This window comes from Sus scrofa, chromosome 13, assembly GCF_054392235.1.
Source record: "Sus scrofa isolate SSC_HxYL_T2T_F1_AM1 chromosome 13, Sscrofa_HxYL_maternal_Yorkshire_Landrace_v2.0, whole genome shotgun sequence".
Classification (NCBI taxonomy): Eukaryota; Metazoa; Chordata; class Mammalia; order Artiodactyla; family Suidae; genus Sus; species Sus scrofa.
Window position 1 is genome coordinate 60,904,833 of NC_139395.1, and position 16,428 is coordinate 60,921,260.

The window sequence follows — 16,428 nt, forward strand, 5'->3', positions numbered from 1 at the left end:
CAGATCCCATGTTGCTATGGCTATGGTGTAGGCCAGTGGCCTCAGCTCTGAATCGACCCCTAGCCTGGGAACTTCCATATGCCAAGGGTGCAAGCAAGGAAAAAAAAAAAAAAAAGAGAAGAAGAAAAAGAAAGAAAAATTCACGTTTCTGGAGGAATTTTCCATGAGTCATATTGGAATGGAGGATCCTCTACTCCTCCTCCTGTCAGCACGGCTGTGCAAAGCTTTTTGGGGGGTCTTAGAAATCAAGACCCAGACTCTGAAAGAATCAATTCTAGAGGCTGCCAAACCTGAATCTAGTTTTCTATAGGTCCTTAGGAGGGTCTTCACCCTTCTCCACTGCATGGGAGAACCACATGTTTAGAAAAACCTCACCAAATCAACTAAGTGGAGAGAAAGAGCAGCATTAAATACAGAATATATGAAAGGAAATTGGGCCTTGTTACTCTTAAGCAAGCACCTCAACCCAGCTGAGGAAACGTCCATGTGTGGGGTGACAAAATCTACTCTAAGGACCAGATGTGATGACTTTTGTTCACCCATCAGTTGTTCATAGACAAATAGAAGCTTGGAAAATTCCCTCTTGAATTCAACAGGGAAATGCTCATACCCAGTTTCTGATCAGATTACCATTAGAACTAACAGAGTCTAACTATAATCAGTTTCTTGGGTACTTACCCTCCCCACACTCCCTTCCCCACTGGATATACCACATTACACTCATCCAGACAAAATATCACTCTTGAGAGCTTATGAAAGGCCAGTGAGCTAACTACGTGCATTCAACTCTGCATTAAATCCTCAGAAGAGCTACATGAAGTCAGCTCAGGAAGGTTAAACAAATCACCCAAGGTCATATAGCTAGGAAATGACAGAGCACCCACCCCATCTGTTCCCCTACTTCTGTTTTTTACAAGCTAACAGGCAGAGGAATATTCTCTAATACTTTATATTGACAGTCCTTTCTTTAAGAACCTCAAAGGTAAATTCAGACTCAATTCCTGTCAGATGGCCAGAGTCAACCTTATTGGAATCCAAATTAGTGGTTTTCTAAGTGGTCAATGATAATAAAAAATGCCATCAGTGGAGGATGGAGGAGCTACTCTGTCCTGGACAGATGACATCTACATCTACCACCACTTAAGACTTCACCTTCACAACTGTCATAGGTATTATCCAAAGCACCAAGGGCTGAAGCCACGTGGTCAAGGTCCCACAGCGAGTAAGTATCCTGTCATAAAGATCTTTCCCTCCCTGCTCAAGCTCCCCTCTGAAACACCAAAACCGTGCAGGGAAAACAAGCCAACACACTGGTGTCGGCCATGTGGCCGAAGGTAAGGAAGCAGTTGGTAGAGGAGAAGCATTGCTCACCTGACTCCAGGCGCCAGCCTTCCACTTGGGGCATCGTCCTCCTCGGCACTTTCTGTGCCCATTTGGCTTAGGAAGGTGTTTACAGTAATCACCTTCTAAATGGCTTCCATCTTTTGCCATGCAGTAAACATTTCGTTGTTTATGCCCTCGACCACAAGAGACAGAACACTGAAATATAAAGCAATGGCAAGGTTGTTGTTGTTTTTTTTTTTTTTTAAACCACATGGAATTTGATTAAAAAAAAAAAAACCTGTCACAAGATGCTAAGTTCATGCTAACAAGAGTCACCATTCCCCCTTCTGCAGCGCCATACTGGAAAACATCTCAAGGCTCAACATGGAAGGAAGGAAGCCTTGGAGGGAAAAATGTGGACAGCATGACAGCAGGAACCCTGTCTAGTATTTTGGGTCACTCAAGAGTGAGGGTAAAATCTTGATAATTGAGGCCAAAAATGAAGGCCATGAACCTGGTATTACTATGAAATTCTGATTTAAAGAAGATATACTATGAATTAGTAGAATTCCTTTTGGACATCTCACTTTGTGCAATCTCTGATGAAGGTATTTCTTCAACAAACTGCCTCGTGATTCACTCTTTTGGATAAAGGTACGTTCCTAAAACAGAGCTGTGTCCCATTTCCTAGTGAAATGATTTAAGGAAACTCTTCTACCATTTTTCAGAGGATAAGCTCTCATTTTCCCAGCACATTGGAAAGGAAGTGAAAAAGGCACGTTTTGAAAGGTAAGCTAGCAGGTGGGTCTGTGCCAATTTTGGGAGGGAGGCATTACCTTTCAACTTTGATCTGAAGGTTCACTGAACTGTTTTAAATGTGACCTTGTCTGACCACATCTAAGAAACTTGACTTTGATTTCCGAGTAGGTTTCTCAGGAAGGTTTAGGAATCAAAGTGCCCATGGACTCAGGACAAAAATTTGATATGACAGCTTCTTGTGGAACAGGCAAGAGGCTGGCCCCAGTGAGTATGCTGAGATATTCAATGTCCATTGCCTCATTAGCGATTACAGAAGTCATTACCCCTGGGATTATAAGCTTGCTGGCTCCGGTTTTCAAGACACATTATTTCCCAATATAATGTTCTTGCATTTCAGAGGGAAATGAGTTTAAGAATGAAGAGCAAAATGGGAAAATGCAATGACAATAGATTTCAAGTGTCATTTCCTTCTACTCAATATTTCGAATTTCCTCTGCTAACTTTGCGATGTTATTAACTTAAATGGCCAAAGTGCTCTTTTATGGCTAATAGATAAATAATACCATGTAAAACATGTAGCCTAATATAAATTCAACCACTATGACCCACATGCTCAAAGTGATACCATTCATAAATGAGCCAGATGTGCTTTTCTAGTTAATATAAGCCATTTAAAAATTTTAATAGTTGCTGGTAGAGAAATTTAAAATATGTATATTAACATGTTTAGCTGTAACTTTTTACTTTAGGTAATGGAAACACTATTCTTTTCATCTGAGCTCTCACCTTGTGATTATTATGATTTAGTGTACCCATTCTGGAACTTTTAATAGAGAATACAGTGTGGAAGGAAGGCGCCCAATTGGAATATCTACACCAAAACAAAAACATCCATCTTTAAACCTACCGTATTTTGATGTATATAAAGACTTTGGGTTCTAATTCCAGAAGGCTTTTAGAAAGAATTTCTAAGAATTAATGCTATAAACCAATGGTCTAACGACTTACACATAGATAATCCCTATTATTAGTGACTAATTTTTATATTTTTCACTGTTACTTTCATGAAAAAATACAGGCAGAATTAGAACTTGGGGTGAGATCACTTCTTTAGTCAGCCAACATTTACTAAGCACCTATGTTTCAAGAATTATTCAAATTTCTGGGAATATAGTGATGAATAAAACTGACCTAATCTCTGTCCTCATGGAGTTTACAGACCAGTGAGGAAGACCAGCATCAATCAAGTGAGGGCAGGAGTAAATATGTACTTGTTAATTGAGATGAATGCTCTGCAGAAAGAAGGCTAGAGTGGTTGCAAGAGGGCTCCCTGAAGCCAGACTATGCAGAACTCGTGGGTCATAATCATATACTTTATTCTCCACAAGATGGAAAATCATTGACGAGTTTTAGTTGGGTTAAGACATGGTCTGATTTTTGTTCAAAAAATTCTACTTTGACTACTGAGTATACAATGAGTAGAAATATACCATGAGCAGAAATAAGAACATTGCTTAGGAAGCAAATGCATTTGTTCAAACAAGAGGTGGTGGTGGCTTAGATTAGGGTGAGAAATAGTGGGGTGAGGGAAGTGGGTGGATGTAAGATATTTTTTGAAGTAGAAATGATACTTTCTAAGGCAGGTGGAAGGCAGAGTTAGGAAGGCCTCCCAGGTTTCTGGCATGTGCAGTTGGAGAGACAGATGGGAAAAACAGCACTGGGAGTCAAGAACACATTTGTAGGAAATAAGCTGAATTGAAAGGCTATAGATTTGTGGGTGGTAACATGTGCTTTATTTGGGTGAAGAAACAGAGTTATCTTTGAGTATCAGATGAACATGGGTCAACTTAAAGCTTGCCTCTCTCCCTGAGGGATTATCATTTTAACATACAAATAGTCCAGACAAGCTGTCCCTTAATATGGAGGGGAAAAAGAGAGTTAATGGAGATGTTGATTTAGAAATCTGTCCAGGGAGTTCACATCATGGTTCAGCAGGAAATCAATCTGACAAGTATCCATGAGGATGCGGGTTTGATCCCTGGCCTTGCTCAGTGGGTTAAAGACCTGGTGTTGTTGTGAGCTGTGGTGTAGGTCACAGATGCAGCTTGGATTCCACATTGCTGTGGCTGTGGTATAGGCTGGCAGCTGTAGTTCTGATTCGACCCCTAGCCAGGGAACTTCCATATGCCAAGGGGGCGGCCCTAAAAAGCAAAAATAAATAAATAAATAAATAAAAGAATCTGTCCATTGGGCTGTAAATTCCAAGAGGGCAGGGATTAAGACAGTTTCATTCATCACTATACTCCCAGCACTTTGCATAATTCTTGAATTTAGTAGATGCTCAATAAACGTTGAATCAACAAATGAGACAAATCCCATTTAATGGTCATTGGAAGAGAGACCTTAAAAATACAGAGCAACCTATAAAGGCAAATTTGAAAAGGCACAGCTTCCTCCCATTCATTATATGCCAGGCACTCCTCTAAGACTTTATAAGCATTATTTCATTTAATCATTCCCCAAACCACAGACATAGGTACATTATTGGAGACATTACTGGAGACAACTGGGTTTTCAAAATAGCATAATCATAATGCACAAGATTTATATATCTTCCCACATGACTCCAACACAAGTGGCTAGATATCTGTTGGGAACAAGAAGAGCACAATGAAAATAATTAAGTTATCAACAATATTACTGATCAGAATTCATCTGAGGGGCATCACTGATGCTACTCATATCTACTGCCCATGAAATGAAGATAAAGTTGATCTGAAATGTGATACCTTAAAAATCTTTTAAAAATATCTGGATTAGCTGCATCCCCTTCATTCCTATATGTAGTCCTCTTAGTTGGGGACTTAAATGGAACTGACTTGGAATAAAGGATGAATACTTCAGCATGAGTCACTCACTACACACAGTAATTGCCAAAATCAAGATCTAAAAGCGATAAGGAAATTCTCATGGTATCTAATCTGATAGAAAACACTTTTCATTTCATGCTTTCTAAATTACCAATGAAGAAAAGCAGCTGCTTGTGGAAATTTTCATGTCTTATAGGTTTATTAACAATTTCATAATAAGGTCTATTTCTAACAGGGTCTATTATGATTTCATAAAGAAGTTGTTTTGATAATCAAATAAACACAGGTTTTAGCTCTTCTATTCTGAGGGAAATTTCCATCTGATCATTTCCAGTCCTTTACCAAGCAATGACTTTTGCACCAATGTGCATCAATGAGTTAAATTTAGTGCATCACCTAATACATGCTATTTATTGGCTAAACAGCTGAGCCTTCTTGCTTTGGGGAATATTTAACTTCTTATATTTGTAGGCAGAATAGCCTCCCAGTTTGCCGGTAGGACTCTTGACTTTTTCTCTCTTTGGGGAAACAAATGAACTTGTTCAAGAGAAAAATTTTTCCCCTGGACTTTGAGTAATACTCTTAGACAATGTAATCTCTGCTTATTACATAGAGACACCAAGGTCAGTATCTCAAATGTCTGGACTTTCAGGCGTTTGTTTCTGTAAGGGTGTTCAAAAGGAATGTTTAAATATGGGGCTCTGTTCAGATGTTGTCTTAACTTTTTAGACTAAGGTCTCAGAGTTTGAAATCCTTGCATTTCAACATATCTGGTGGAAGTGAAACTCCAGTCAGAACCTCTACTGAGAGTTGGCTCTCTCTGCAGTGGTAGATTTGGATGCTGGATGCATTTGTTTGCCACTGTTCCTGGTGTGCTGTCCCTAGCATTAGGGATGCTCTGCATTGGTCCTTTCACTCATATTGAAGGTTTGGTCTCTGAGTCACAGAGAAACCAGAAAACAATGTCTGCCTTCATGAGAACGGCTGCAGACCTAGAGAGAATGAGATCCCAGTATTGCTGAAGCTGCTGAGAACCTGGACATTCAGATGGATATGGAGGACCACACAGAATTGGTAAGGATACCATAAGAAACTAAGAAGGAATAAGAAGGGGAAGGTGGAGGTCAGGGATGCATGAAGAGTCTGGCCAAAAGACAGCTGCTCAATGGGGCTGGATGATGCTGGGGTTTAGAGGAAGCACTAGAGGCAGTGGGTTGTGGACCAGCACTGAGCTGTAGCAAATGCTTGATACATAAGGTTACTGGGTGGTCCAGGAGGACGGCCCCGGCAGAATGTCTGGGCACAGTTGAGTATATCTGGGTGGCTCCTACCTCCAAGTGATATGTACACAAGAGATTCTGTTGATATGAAATGTATTATGGAGGACAGTGATCAACTAGTCCATATTTCCAACCAAAGAATTGCCTGACAGCAGGTTAGAAATAAGACAGAACTGAAAAGCCAAGAAAAAGGCCACATTCTAGAAGCTAATACTAAGCTAAGCCAAGACTCTGCTGAACTGAGGATTTTTTGACAATCAAATAGCTAACCATCACTCTGAGACTGGTGGAAAGAGTTCAGTTGTGAGGCAGGAGATTTTACTAATTATTATTCGGGGCCTTTCCCTTGAGATGATAGAAAATACGAAAATAACATCTAAATCACTTCTTTTAAAAAGAAGTGCATATCTTTTCATAACAACAAGCTCTTCTCGATTCTACTCTCATTTTGACTTTACCAAAACATAAAGTTAATCCTCATCTGTAAAGTATGATCTCAGAACTTCCTTTGCCAATTACAGTGACAAATGAAGTAACTATTGCATGAACATGACACCATCAGGAAAGGAAAAGGGATTCCATCCAATACCCACTGTTCCACCAGAAGAAAAAAAAAGAAGAATGTGAGCACAAAAATATAGACTTAGGGATCAAAGTTTCAAAATCGTCAGTGCCAGACTTGAAGAAACATACAGGCTTGTCACATAGAAAAAAGACAGTAACTGCAGTTCATATATGTTTACTATTGCTTTCCACATGGTAGGCAATAAGCAAATATTTATGGGAACGAATGAACACAGGAAAGCTAGAGCCATCACAGAAGTGTACTATAAACCAAATGCCATGTTTTCCTAAAGATTCCAAGAAATAACCACCTGGAACCTGCCCTATAGTGCTAATGCTGAACTGATTTGGCATGGTTATTTAGATTCACAGAGGCTGCTCCAAGAGCCCTGTTTCAGCTGGAGCAGAACTATTAGAAATCACACTAGCTGACTTTCACTGAGCTTTTACTATAAGTAGGACTATGGAATGAAGGATACTGGCTTCTCCCATTTAATCCCAATAGCAGCCTTATGACTCTGGTACTATGGGGATTCCTTTTTACAAATAAGGAGACTGAGGATTAAAAGGGTGACATCACTTGCCCAGGGTAACAGAGCCAGGAGGAAGCAGAGGCAGATTTCAAATATAGCATGTGTGTTTCCAGAACCATTATTTTCACAGGCGGCTCACCTCTTGTTCTACAAGAGAAAACTAGGACCTCAAAGAAATATCTCTTAAGACTATTTTAGAGACCTCTGCCTCTTTAGTCTCTCAGGAGGAGGGTAAATACACAATGTTTCTCTGACTTTAATACTTTCTGCACAATCTCTTTAGCATCTTGGGAAGAAAGAAGCTATGAAAAGCAAATATGCAATCATGTAAAGATAAATAAAGAGCCACATGTCGCTTTGGACAAAGCCACACCCTAGTTCTCTCTTGGCTGATTTTCAAGGTTGATTTACTCTTTGCAGCTGGCCTGATGCCACATGATCATCTCTATTCACTGATGAAGGGCCCTTTGCATGATCATGAGTGGAAGGTTACAGGTTGCAGATTCACCAAGGACTAAGCTCTCAATGTTTGAGGTATAGGTCATCTCAGAGATTATTCAGCCCATGTATTTATTTTACAAATTCAATGCAATGGAAAAGGAGAGAAGTCATGCTCACAATCACAGAGCAAGGAAGGAAGAGATGTGTGCTTATGACTAGGAGCTCCGGTACCTAGCACATTACACTATTTGGCACCAATCGCACTAGGGACTTCTGACCAGATTCTGGTGTTCTCTATATTGCCTGGGAACCACAGATAACTCAGACATCCTGGTCCTTTCCACTTCAATTCAAATAAGTTCACAAAGAGCTAGCAAGATGGGCTGGGGCCAACCAAGGCAGGCATAGATTCTGCACCTCTGGCTCTGAGGGACTGCCAATACCAACAGGATTAAGTATAAGGTGCCAGTTAAGAACAAAGTCCAAGGGGTGGCTATGCCTGGCATATCACAGCTCACCTCATGGGTGCTTGTCTTCCCCTTGCTCTAAAACACACCCCTTCAAGACTAAGGCACAGGTTTCCAACCAAGTCAGATCTTGGTTGGAAAGCTATCTACTGTTTTACCATGGTGCTATTAGGAACAAGCTACCTTTTCTCAGCTCAGATTTGTTCCCTGTAAACTGAGGATATAGCACCACGTACACTCACAGGAACTGCAGAAAAATTAGGTGAGACAGTGCCTATAGACCTTTTGGTGTTTTGGGTGGACAGTGCAAAAATCAACACCGTCCCTGTTACTACTCCTCCTATTCAGTGGAGTCTTTCAAAATATCTCCTAACATGCACTTTAAAAGGTGAACATTTAAAAAAATATATGTTAACTAAAAAAAAAAAAATTAACATTCTAATACAGGCACTGCTGGGTGAAAGAGGGACTTAGTCTGGTAAAATCTCTTCCGTGTGAATGGGTGAAGGGCTTTCCTTTCTAAAGGTCACAGAGAAATCCCCAGAGCAGACATAAATGTTGACAACTCCTTCTTTTCTGCAGTGCCCTTTTCATCCTCATAGGCTATTACTTATTAATACTCTTTCTTCTAACCACAGAAGACAGAAAGACAAGAGGAAAGAAAGACACCACACCTGAAAGCCACCCCTATTTTCTATTCCATTGTTTCCTGCTCACATTTACTATCTTAAGAACTCCTGTGTTTCTCGTTTGTTTGTTTGTTTGTTATTTCTTTAAATGTCTCCTCAAGCACAGAATCAACATCAGCGATGACCGTGACCAAACACATATTCATTCACTTCCCTGCTGGGTTCAGCTCAGCTGTGGGAGTGGTAAGAGCCCTTTGTCAGAAAGCAGAGCTCCTCATTGGCGATGTGAACCTATTTAGGGAAATTTTTATAGGGCTTCCCACAACTCAAGAATGGCTCTGAACAGGGGCATCAGGGAACCAAAATGACCGAGCAGAAAGGAGAGGAAAGCTTGGCCAGGAAACAAGGGCTGTGACTTCAGGGCGTAAAGCCAGTGCTGACAGGCCTGCCTGATGGCCGTTTATGTCCAGGACCACCATGGAACTTATTACCATGAAAAGGAGCTAAGAAAGCATGAGATTGGCAGGGAACACCCTGGAAGAAAGTGGATGTGGGAGTCACGGTCATGGCAGCTGGCCATCTTTCCACCCTCAACACCCCCAGCCTTTTCAAGGCTACAAAGATCTAAGACTCGGGAGGAAAAGGAACTAAGAGCCACATGTCAACTGCTAGAGCACACTTGAGGGCTCCTTTCAATACTCTGTCCAAGTAGGTGGCCCTGCATATGCCTTGCAGGGGAGATGGCAGGGCCAGGAAAAGATGGGGAGGCAGGGAAAGGTGCTCATGATCCCCACTTCCCATCACCCCTAAGAATTATGAGGTACCGGGTTCTCTAACCACCCTCTGCAACCTCAGAATGGAATAACTTTGTAATAAAGAAGGGAAATACATTTAAACATGAAATATAGTAGCATATGAAATTGGCTATGGAACTTGTGAAACCCAGATTGGGCTGCTTCTTGTTTGTGGAGGAAAAACATTACAGTTTTTGTCCCTATCAAGACAGAAACAAAACCTAAGAAAATGTGCAAAAGCCATACATGGTCATTCTAGCCTGGCTACACCTAATTGGTGCCAGCAGGAATTTGAGGTTCCATTACTCCTAACATGCCCTCTCTCCATTCCCAAGCACAGTGCCTATATTTGTAAGGATCCTTTTCATGGTTAGATGTGATGATTCTTTGTAACATGGCCTCAGCAAAATCATAATACTGGTATCTTTCAGGAAAGAGATGAAGATGGTAGCAGGACCTATACTCTCTGCTTGCTTGGGGCTATTTATAAAGGCAGCTTGGAAGATGGGGAGGGTAGTAGGTGAGGTTTTTGTTTGAGCATTCTTTATTCCCAGCTATCCCAAAGGTGGGTGAAGAAGAGCCTGAGTAAATAAATGATGGAAAAGTTATGGCTGGTGACAATAAGAACCCAAGTTTTTTGGTGCTCTGAAGGTGAACTGTGACTGAAGGCCAAGGCTAGAGGGTTCAAGGGGTACCTGGAGATGTCATTCTGCTAGAAGGTGACAACATTGGAAAGACCCAATTGTGACTTAGGCTACTGTCATAGGCAGCCAGGAAAAGATCCAGGAAGCTTACATCACTTTTGGGAAGGCGTCTATAGAAAAGCAACCCATGGGGCTGACTTTGGACTTTCATGCAACCAACCAATTTCTAGTCTTTGAGCTTTTTCCTCCCCCCAAAGAGCTAGACTAAGTATAATTCAGTCATTTAAAAGACACTTGGGCAGAGTTCATTTAATTGCCTCTTTCAGCCTTCCTTTCTCTGCCTATCTGGCTCTTCCTCCATCAATTTGGTATGAGAGGACCATCTTTATCTGCCAGCATGTCAAATACTTTACACTGAAAAATTTACAAGTTTGGGGGCAAATAGTTTATGTAATGAATTTGCCTTTGGGTGGGTATTAATGCCACTCCAGAACCGAAATGTGCAAACCTGTGTCTGTAATAAGAGAAACAGATCTCAGCAAGAGAGAAAAAGGTTGTCTTAACCACTGTTGAATGAGATGTTCATCCTCCAACTTTGTAATGCTCTACTGCGAGTTCCATTAGGACCAAAACTGCTACCAATATGCACTGTTCAAGTTCTTCATGGCTTTCCTGTCTCTTTCTCCTGCTTACCTTTGGTAAAGGTAAGAAAAGGCTTTGGTAAAGAAAAGACTCAAAAATCCCACTATGAAAGGATGAGATGAAAAGAAATAAAAAAACAGCTAAAGTGAAATGGCTCACAACATGGAACTGAGCATGAGAAGTGGCTAAAATTTTATGTGATGGTTTTCCATGAATTTCAATTATTCCTGCACTATTCTGGCTACTATTTAAATGGAAATTCAAGGGTTGAGGCAGAAGAATGTGGGAATTATGAACTTGGTTCTGGAATCAATCAGACCTGGTTAGACCAGTACTATCTCCTTCTTTGTGATGTGATGCAAGCTGCTTAACCAGGTATGAAATGATGACGAGGAAGCATCTTAAACCTAACATGTCTGAAAAAGAAGTCCTGATCTTCCCATTATCTTCTTCATTTCAGTCAATGGATGGAAATGCTATCCTTCCACTTACTCACTGCACAGAATTTGGAGTCATTCCAGCTCCTTTCTTTCTCTTGTATCCCATATCTAAAGTCAGAGTGAATCCTTCAGCACTCCCTTAAAATATATCAGAGTCCTACCACTTCTCATCACTTCCACTGAACATTCTCATCAGAGTATTTCAATGGCTTTCAAGACCTACTTTTATCTTTGTTATCCTGTAGCTTCCCCTAAATTCAGAAACCAGACTCATTCTTTTAAAACAAATTTAGGTTCCTACTCAACTCTCCCTCCCCCCAATCCCCATTGGCTTCTGACCTCAGTAAGTAAGCAAAAATCCCTCCAAAGATCTCTTTCTCTCCTTCTCCCATGATCAACTTCCATGTTCCTCTCCATCAATACCATCTCTAATTTTATATCTAACCAGCCACACCCCCTCTATTCCAGCCACACTGACCTCCTTGTGATTGCCAAGGTATTGCTATTACCTGGCACACTCTTGTCTCCAGATCTTAACCCAAAATACTCTTCTCCTAGGTATCCACATGGCTTACTTTTATGTTGTCTCATTTCTCTGCTCAAATGACACCTTATTGGAGACCTGCCTGACCTTAAAATTGCAGTTCCATCTCTTCTTCCATGTCATTTTCTCTTTTAACATCTATGGAAATGTCACTTTCTTTCACAATATATATTTTACCTTTGTTTTGTGTGTTATTTATAGGTTATCTGCCCCTCCCTGCTAGAATGTAAGCTTGAGGAGTTCAAGGATTTTTGTCTCTTTTGTTCACTGCTATCTCCCCAGTGCCCAGAGCAGCGCCTAGTTTACAGAATAGTTAATACACACACAAATGCATTAGTGAATAGTATCTAATACAGACTAGAGCCACTTATCTCACAAAAATTTTTAACAATTAAACAAACATTCTGTATAATGCTTAGTTCATTGTAAGAACCAAATAAATAATGACTGCCCTCTTCTATCTCCTGTGTCTATTCAGTCTAAAACTGGCTAAGCACTCTCGAGGTTTAATATTTAATTTATAGTTACAGAACTGCATACTGCACAGGGGACATCTAAGAGGAAAGTTATCTGAGAATGTAAGATAATGGAAAGCAAGGGGTAGAAGCTGGGAAAAAAAAAGCAAATAAAAAACAACAAACATACAAACATTAAAAAAAAAAAAAAAACCCCAAACTAAAGACTTACACACCTGTTCCAAAATAATGTGTCTAAGTTTGAGCCTGATTTTTTTTCAAGTTCCTTTTCCTTTAAAAAAAGACTCTTGAATGTATGGTATTCAGAACTATAAAATCAACATCAAGCCTGAGACTGTATAACTGCAGACTGAATTCAATGGAATTAAATAGTTGCCACCCTTCTATACCCTCTCTGTAAGCTAGCTACCACAAGCCTCTCTACTAAGTGAGGTGGTTTTACCCAAATAATAGGATCAGGCCACATGCAGTTTTCTTAGTTCAACAGATCTCTCCTTACAGATATACTAATTCACATTCTCGTGTGCTAGTGCTATAAATGTTCAGGGAAAAATTAGCTCTTTTCAGAGCTCTGCTCTGAGAGTGGGTGACCAAGCCCAATTTCTGAGTTGCTCTGAAAACCATTCAAAAGCAAGTGAAGTGTTAAAAGGGCTTATTCAAAAATTCAGACCCCAGAGACTCAGCTTCTAGGGCTTTTAAAAAGCAGAGGAGAGCTAAAATGGTTTCCACTATGGCAAGAGCCTGTTTCTTTTATGTGTCACAAATCCAAATCCGAACTTCTGGAAGTTTTGGAAGCCCTACCAGAGAGGAAGTGGAAAAACATGAAGCTTGGGAGTCCGCTGGGTCTGGATCCAAGAATTACTTATTGTATGATGCTAGCAAACTTGTTTAGCCTTCTTAGAGCTCAGTTTTTCCTACCTGCATAATGGACACAATAGAGTCCACTTTGCAAAGATTAAATGAGGATTAGTAATAATGCTTACAAGGCACAAGGCCCAAAGCTTGACTCACAGGAGATGTCTCCTCTTCTAGTCAAATCCATCTGGTCAAATGCAGATGGATACTTCTATGTGCACATCAAGACATGTAAGGTAGCAGGTTATCAGTTGGTGACTGGGATGTGGAGAAAAACCATTCATTCAGAGAAGTGAGATTTCAAGGGTGGCTTCATCTTCTCATAGCCTCTAATAATTGGCAATACTATACTTAGTTAAAAAGCAAAACTCCACTTCTAATTTGAAAGAGATTTGACATAGTTAGTCCATTGGTAATTAATTTAAGATTCTAATTACTTCTGGAAGGTGGAACGCACTCATCTTATGGAGAACCAAGGTCTCTTCTCCACTGAGCTCCAATGAGTATTTTTTTTTTTTTCATAAAAATTTCTGGTCTTCCATTCAATAAAGTTTAACCACTGTAGGAAGAATCCAATATTTCATTAGGGCTTAGGTACCACCATAAAATTACTGAGGTTGATGACAGGACCATGCCATTTTGCTTGCTTTTCCTCTACCGATAGATTTCTTCTTTGGTCTTAAAAATTTGGAGTCGCTACTAGAGTTTATAATCATTTTTAGTGACCTTTTCGAACAAGAAGAATTGAGACTGATTTTCCTTCTAGGGCCAGGAGATGCATCATCTAAAATGTTCTGTCTCACTGATCTCAGAGTTGTGCCTGCCATTCTGATCATATACACATATGTCTGCAGGGCATGGGGGCTAAAGTTGGTAAATGCATAGCAATGTTATTTGCTAAAGCAGGAAAATTTGCAAAGTGGAAAAGGAGAGGTATGCAGGGGTAGAACTTGAGAAACTTTCTTCCCCAGAAGTTCAGGCACTGAAGAGCCAGGTTAATGCCACACATCTGAAAAAGCTGCTCACAGCTTGCCTTCTTAATGCCTATTAGAATATGGAAAGGAAAGTTCTGCTGAAAGAAACTCAATGAATCATGGAGGAGAGATGCCCCCTCCCAGAGGACATTTGCCAATGTTTGAAGATACTGTTGGTTATCACAACCACAAAGATATGCTGCTGTCATCTTGTGGGTAGAAGCTAAAGATGCTGCCAAACATCCTCGGATGCCCAGAGTAGCACCCCGACCAAAGAAACTTCTGGTCCCAAATGGCAATAGTGCCAAGGTTAGGAAACCCTGCTGCAGGCCTGTTTGCAACTCATGGAACACTTTCTGTACCACTGTCTCGGTCTCTAGTCAGAAACATGGTCCCACTAAGATTAATTATGCTTTTATAAAAGTATCCCCCCCAAACCTTTAAACAGTCAACTCTGAAACCAGTTCCTAGATATGGCTGGACCATTACACATGTGCAAATTCTACCGTGGATGAGGGAAGCTGTTTGTTTGAAACATAAAATGTAGTGGAGTATTTCTCTCTCTTGCTTGCTCTATTTATCATTTATCATTTATCTATCCATCCATCCATATCTATACAAACAGTGCTATCAGAACAATCTAAACGTATGAACATGTTGGAGTAATCCTTGTTTTCTTAGAAATTCTCATCCTCCTTTAGGCCTTTCTATGCAAAGTTGGTCTCCCCTGCCAACACTGCCATGCAGAATGTCTGTGGACCGCACTGGGCACATCTGTACACATTCACAACTTCCCTTCCTGGCTCCAGAAAAAGAATGACACTGCCTGTTGGTCTGTAAACTCATAGTCTGGTTGGACAACTTTGAAACCTCATATTTTCAAGTTCATCTCTGAAAATCTTTGACCTTGCTGGGTTCCTAGGATTCCATATACTATCTGACGGAAAATTCAACTCTTCAGAGAGAAGTGTTTTTGAGAGCTAACTAGCATCATTCCATGGGGCTTGCAACTGTGACTTCAGCTTTGACTTGAGATTATGAGTCCTCCCTCTCTTGTGGGGGCCACACTGTATATGGTAAAATGCTTGGAAATAACCCTGCTTCTCTTTATTAGATGTCAATAATACCTCGGAACCCAACCAACAAAGCCTTTAGACATTGCCCAATGTCCACTGGTGGGTAAAAATCACCCCCAAGGGAGAACCACTGAATTTTCCTGAGGTTTTCAGAAAGTCCTTCAACAAGCTCTCAAAATTGAGTTGATTTTAATTGACTTGATGGGGGCCATGGCACACAGAGATTTTTCTGGATGGGGGCGGTAAAGGGCCCACTGAACATTAATTTAACAAGGTCAAGATCCTAGGCTAAAAGGGTTGGGAGGCCCTGGTCTTAGAGAACATGACACACACAGTGTAAAATCAATTCCCATGCACAGCGATGGAGATCACAACTGCAATGAAACAAACAGGCTCTTCTGGACATCCCTTCCTCAATGACATCATAGCCATGACCCGCCACTGCTAAGAGGTTCCCAGATATTCCATATCTGACTAAGAGACAACCAAGGAGAAAGAAATCATGATTTCACTAAGAAAGGGAAAACTGCAATGCAGGAAGAGGGGAGTTGGTTGGGGGAGGGCTTTTTGTTAAGCCCAAGGAAAACAAACTATGCATTTTTGGAAAAAAATCTTTAGTTTTCAAAGGAATCTGAGCTTTGACTGGGGATAAATAGGTAACAGTGGATACCTGTATTTGGCCAGGTATGTACTGGCAAGGCTGGAAATGAAAGTCTGGGTTTTCCTGGGAAAAGGGGAGCCAAAAAAAAAAATTACACACACACACACACACACACACACACACACACACACACACACACACACACACACACACCCCATTCTCAGGGGACTTTCATTTTAGCTTCCACTCCTGTGGGAGGGGTGAGGGAGGAAGGGAGGAGACAAGGAGAAGAAAAAGTTCATGGGAAAAAAAGGCAATGAAAACTTAGGAAAGAGGCTGTGTGTACCAAGCTCAGACTAAAGCACCTACTTTTATTATGATGCTACAGTGCAAATCTTAGATTAAAAACAGCTTCATAAAATGTGTCAGAATTTTTAAAGCCCTGAAATAAATTCAGACCTACCTTCATCTCCTTGTGAAGTAAAATACACACTCCAAACATATTTATGTTTCCCT

The 16,428-nt window shown here is 40.6% G+C and overlaps 1 protein-coding gene and 1 long non-coding RNA gene across 40 annotated transcripts in view; one reads left to right on the forward strand and one right to left on the reverse strand.

Moving 5' to 3' along the window:
- The window catches only part of ADAMTS9 (ADAM metallopeptidase with thrombospondin type 1 motif 9), a 173,429-nt gene that overhangs the window by 47,883 nt on the left and 109,118 nt on the right, over positions 1-16,428 (reverse strand). For 18 of the 28 annotated variants that reach the window (XM_084988868.1, XM_013981854.3, XM_013981853.3 and 15 more), the window contains one exon: positions 1,372-1,539. The exons of the other annotated variants lie outside the window; for them this stretch is intronic. In XM_084988868.1, the coding sequence (XP_084844994.1) occupies positions 1,372-1,539 (168 nt within the window). The remainder of the gene's footprint in view (positions 1-1,371; positions 1,540-16,428) is intronic. 28 annotated transcript variants of the gene reach the window in all.
- Positions 1-16,428, forward strand: part of LOC102162007 (uncharacterized) — a 36,271-nt gene that overhangs the window by 5,878 nt on the left and 13,965 nt on the right. For 3 of the 12 annotated variants that reach the window (XR_014823488.1, XR_014823481.1, XR_014823484.1), the window contains exons 2-4: positions 1,677-1,977; positions 2,052-2,112; positions 5,779-6,026. This is a non-coding gene — a long non-coding RNA (uncharacterized LOC102162007). The remainder of the gene's footprint in view (positions 1-1,676; positions 1,978-2,051; positions 2,113-5,778; positions 6,027-16,428) is intronic. The other 9 variants (XR_014823482.1, XR_014823485.1, XR_014823483.1 and 6 more) reach the window with 6 other exon arrangements.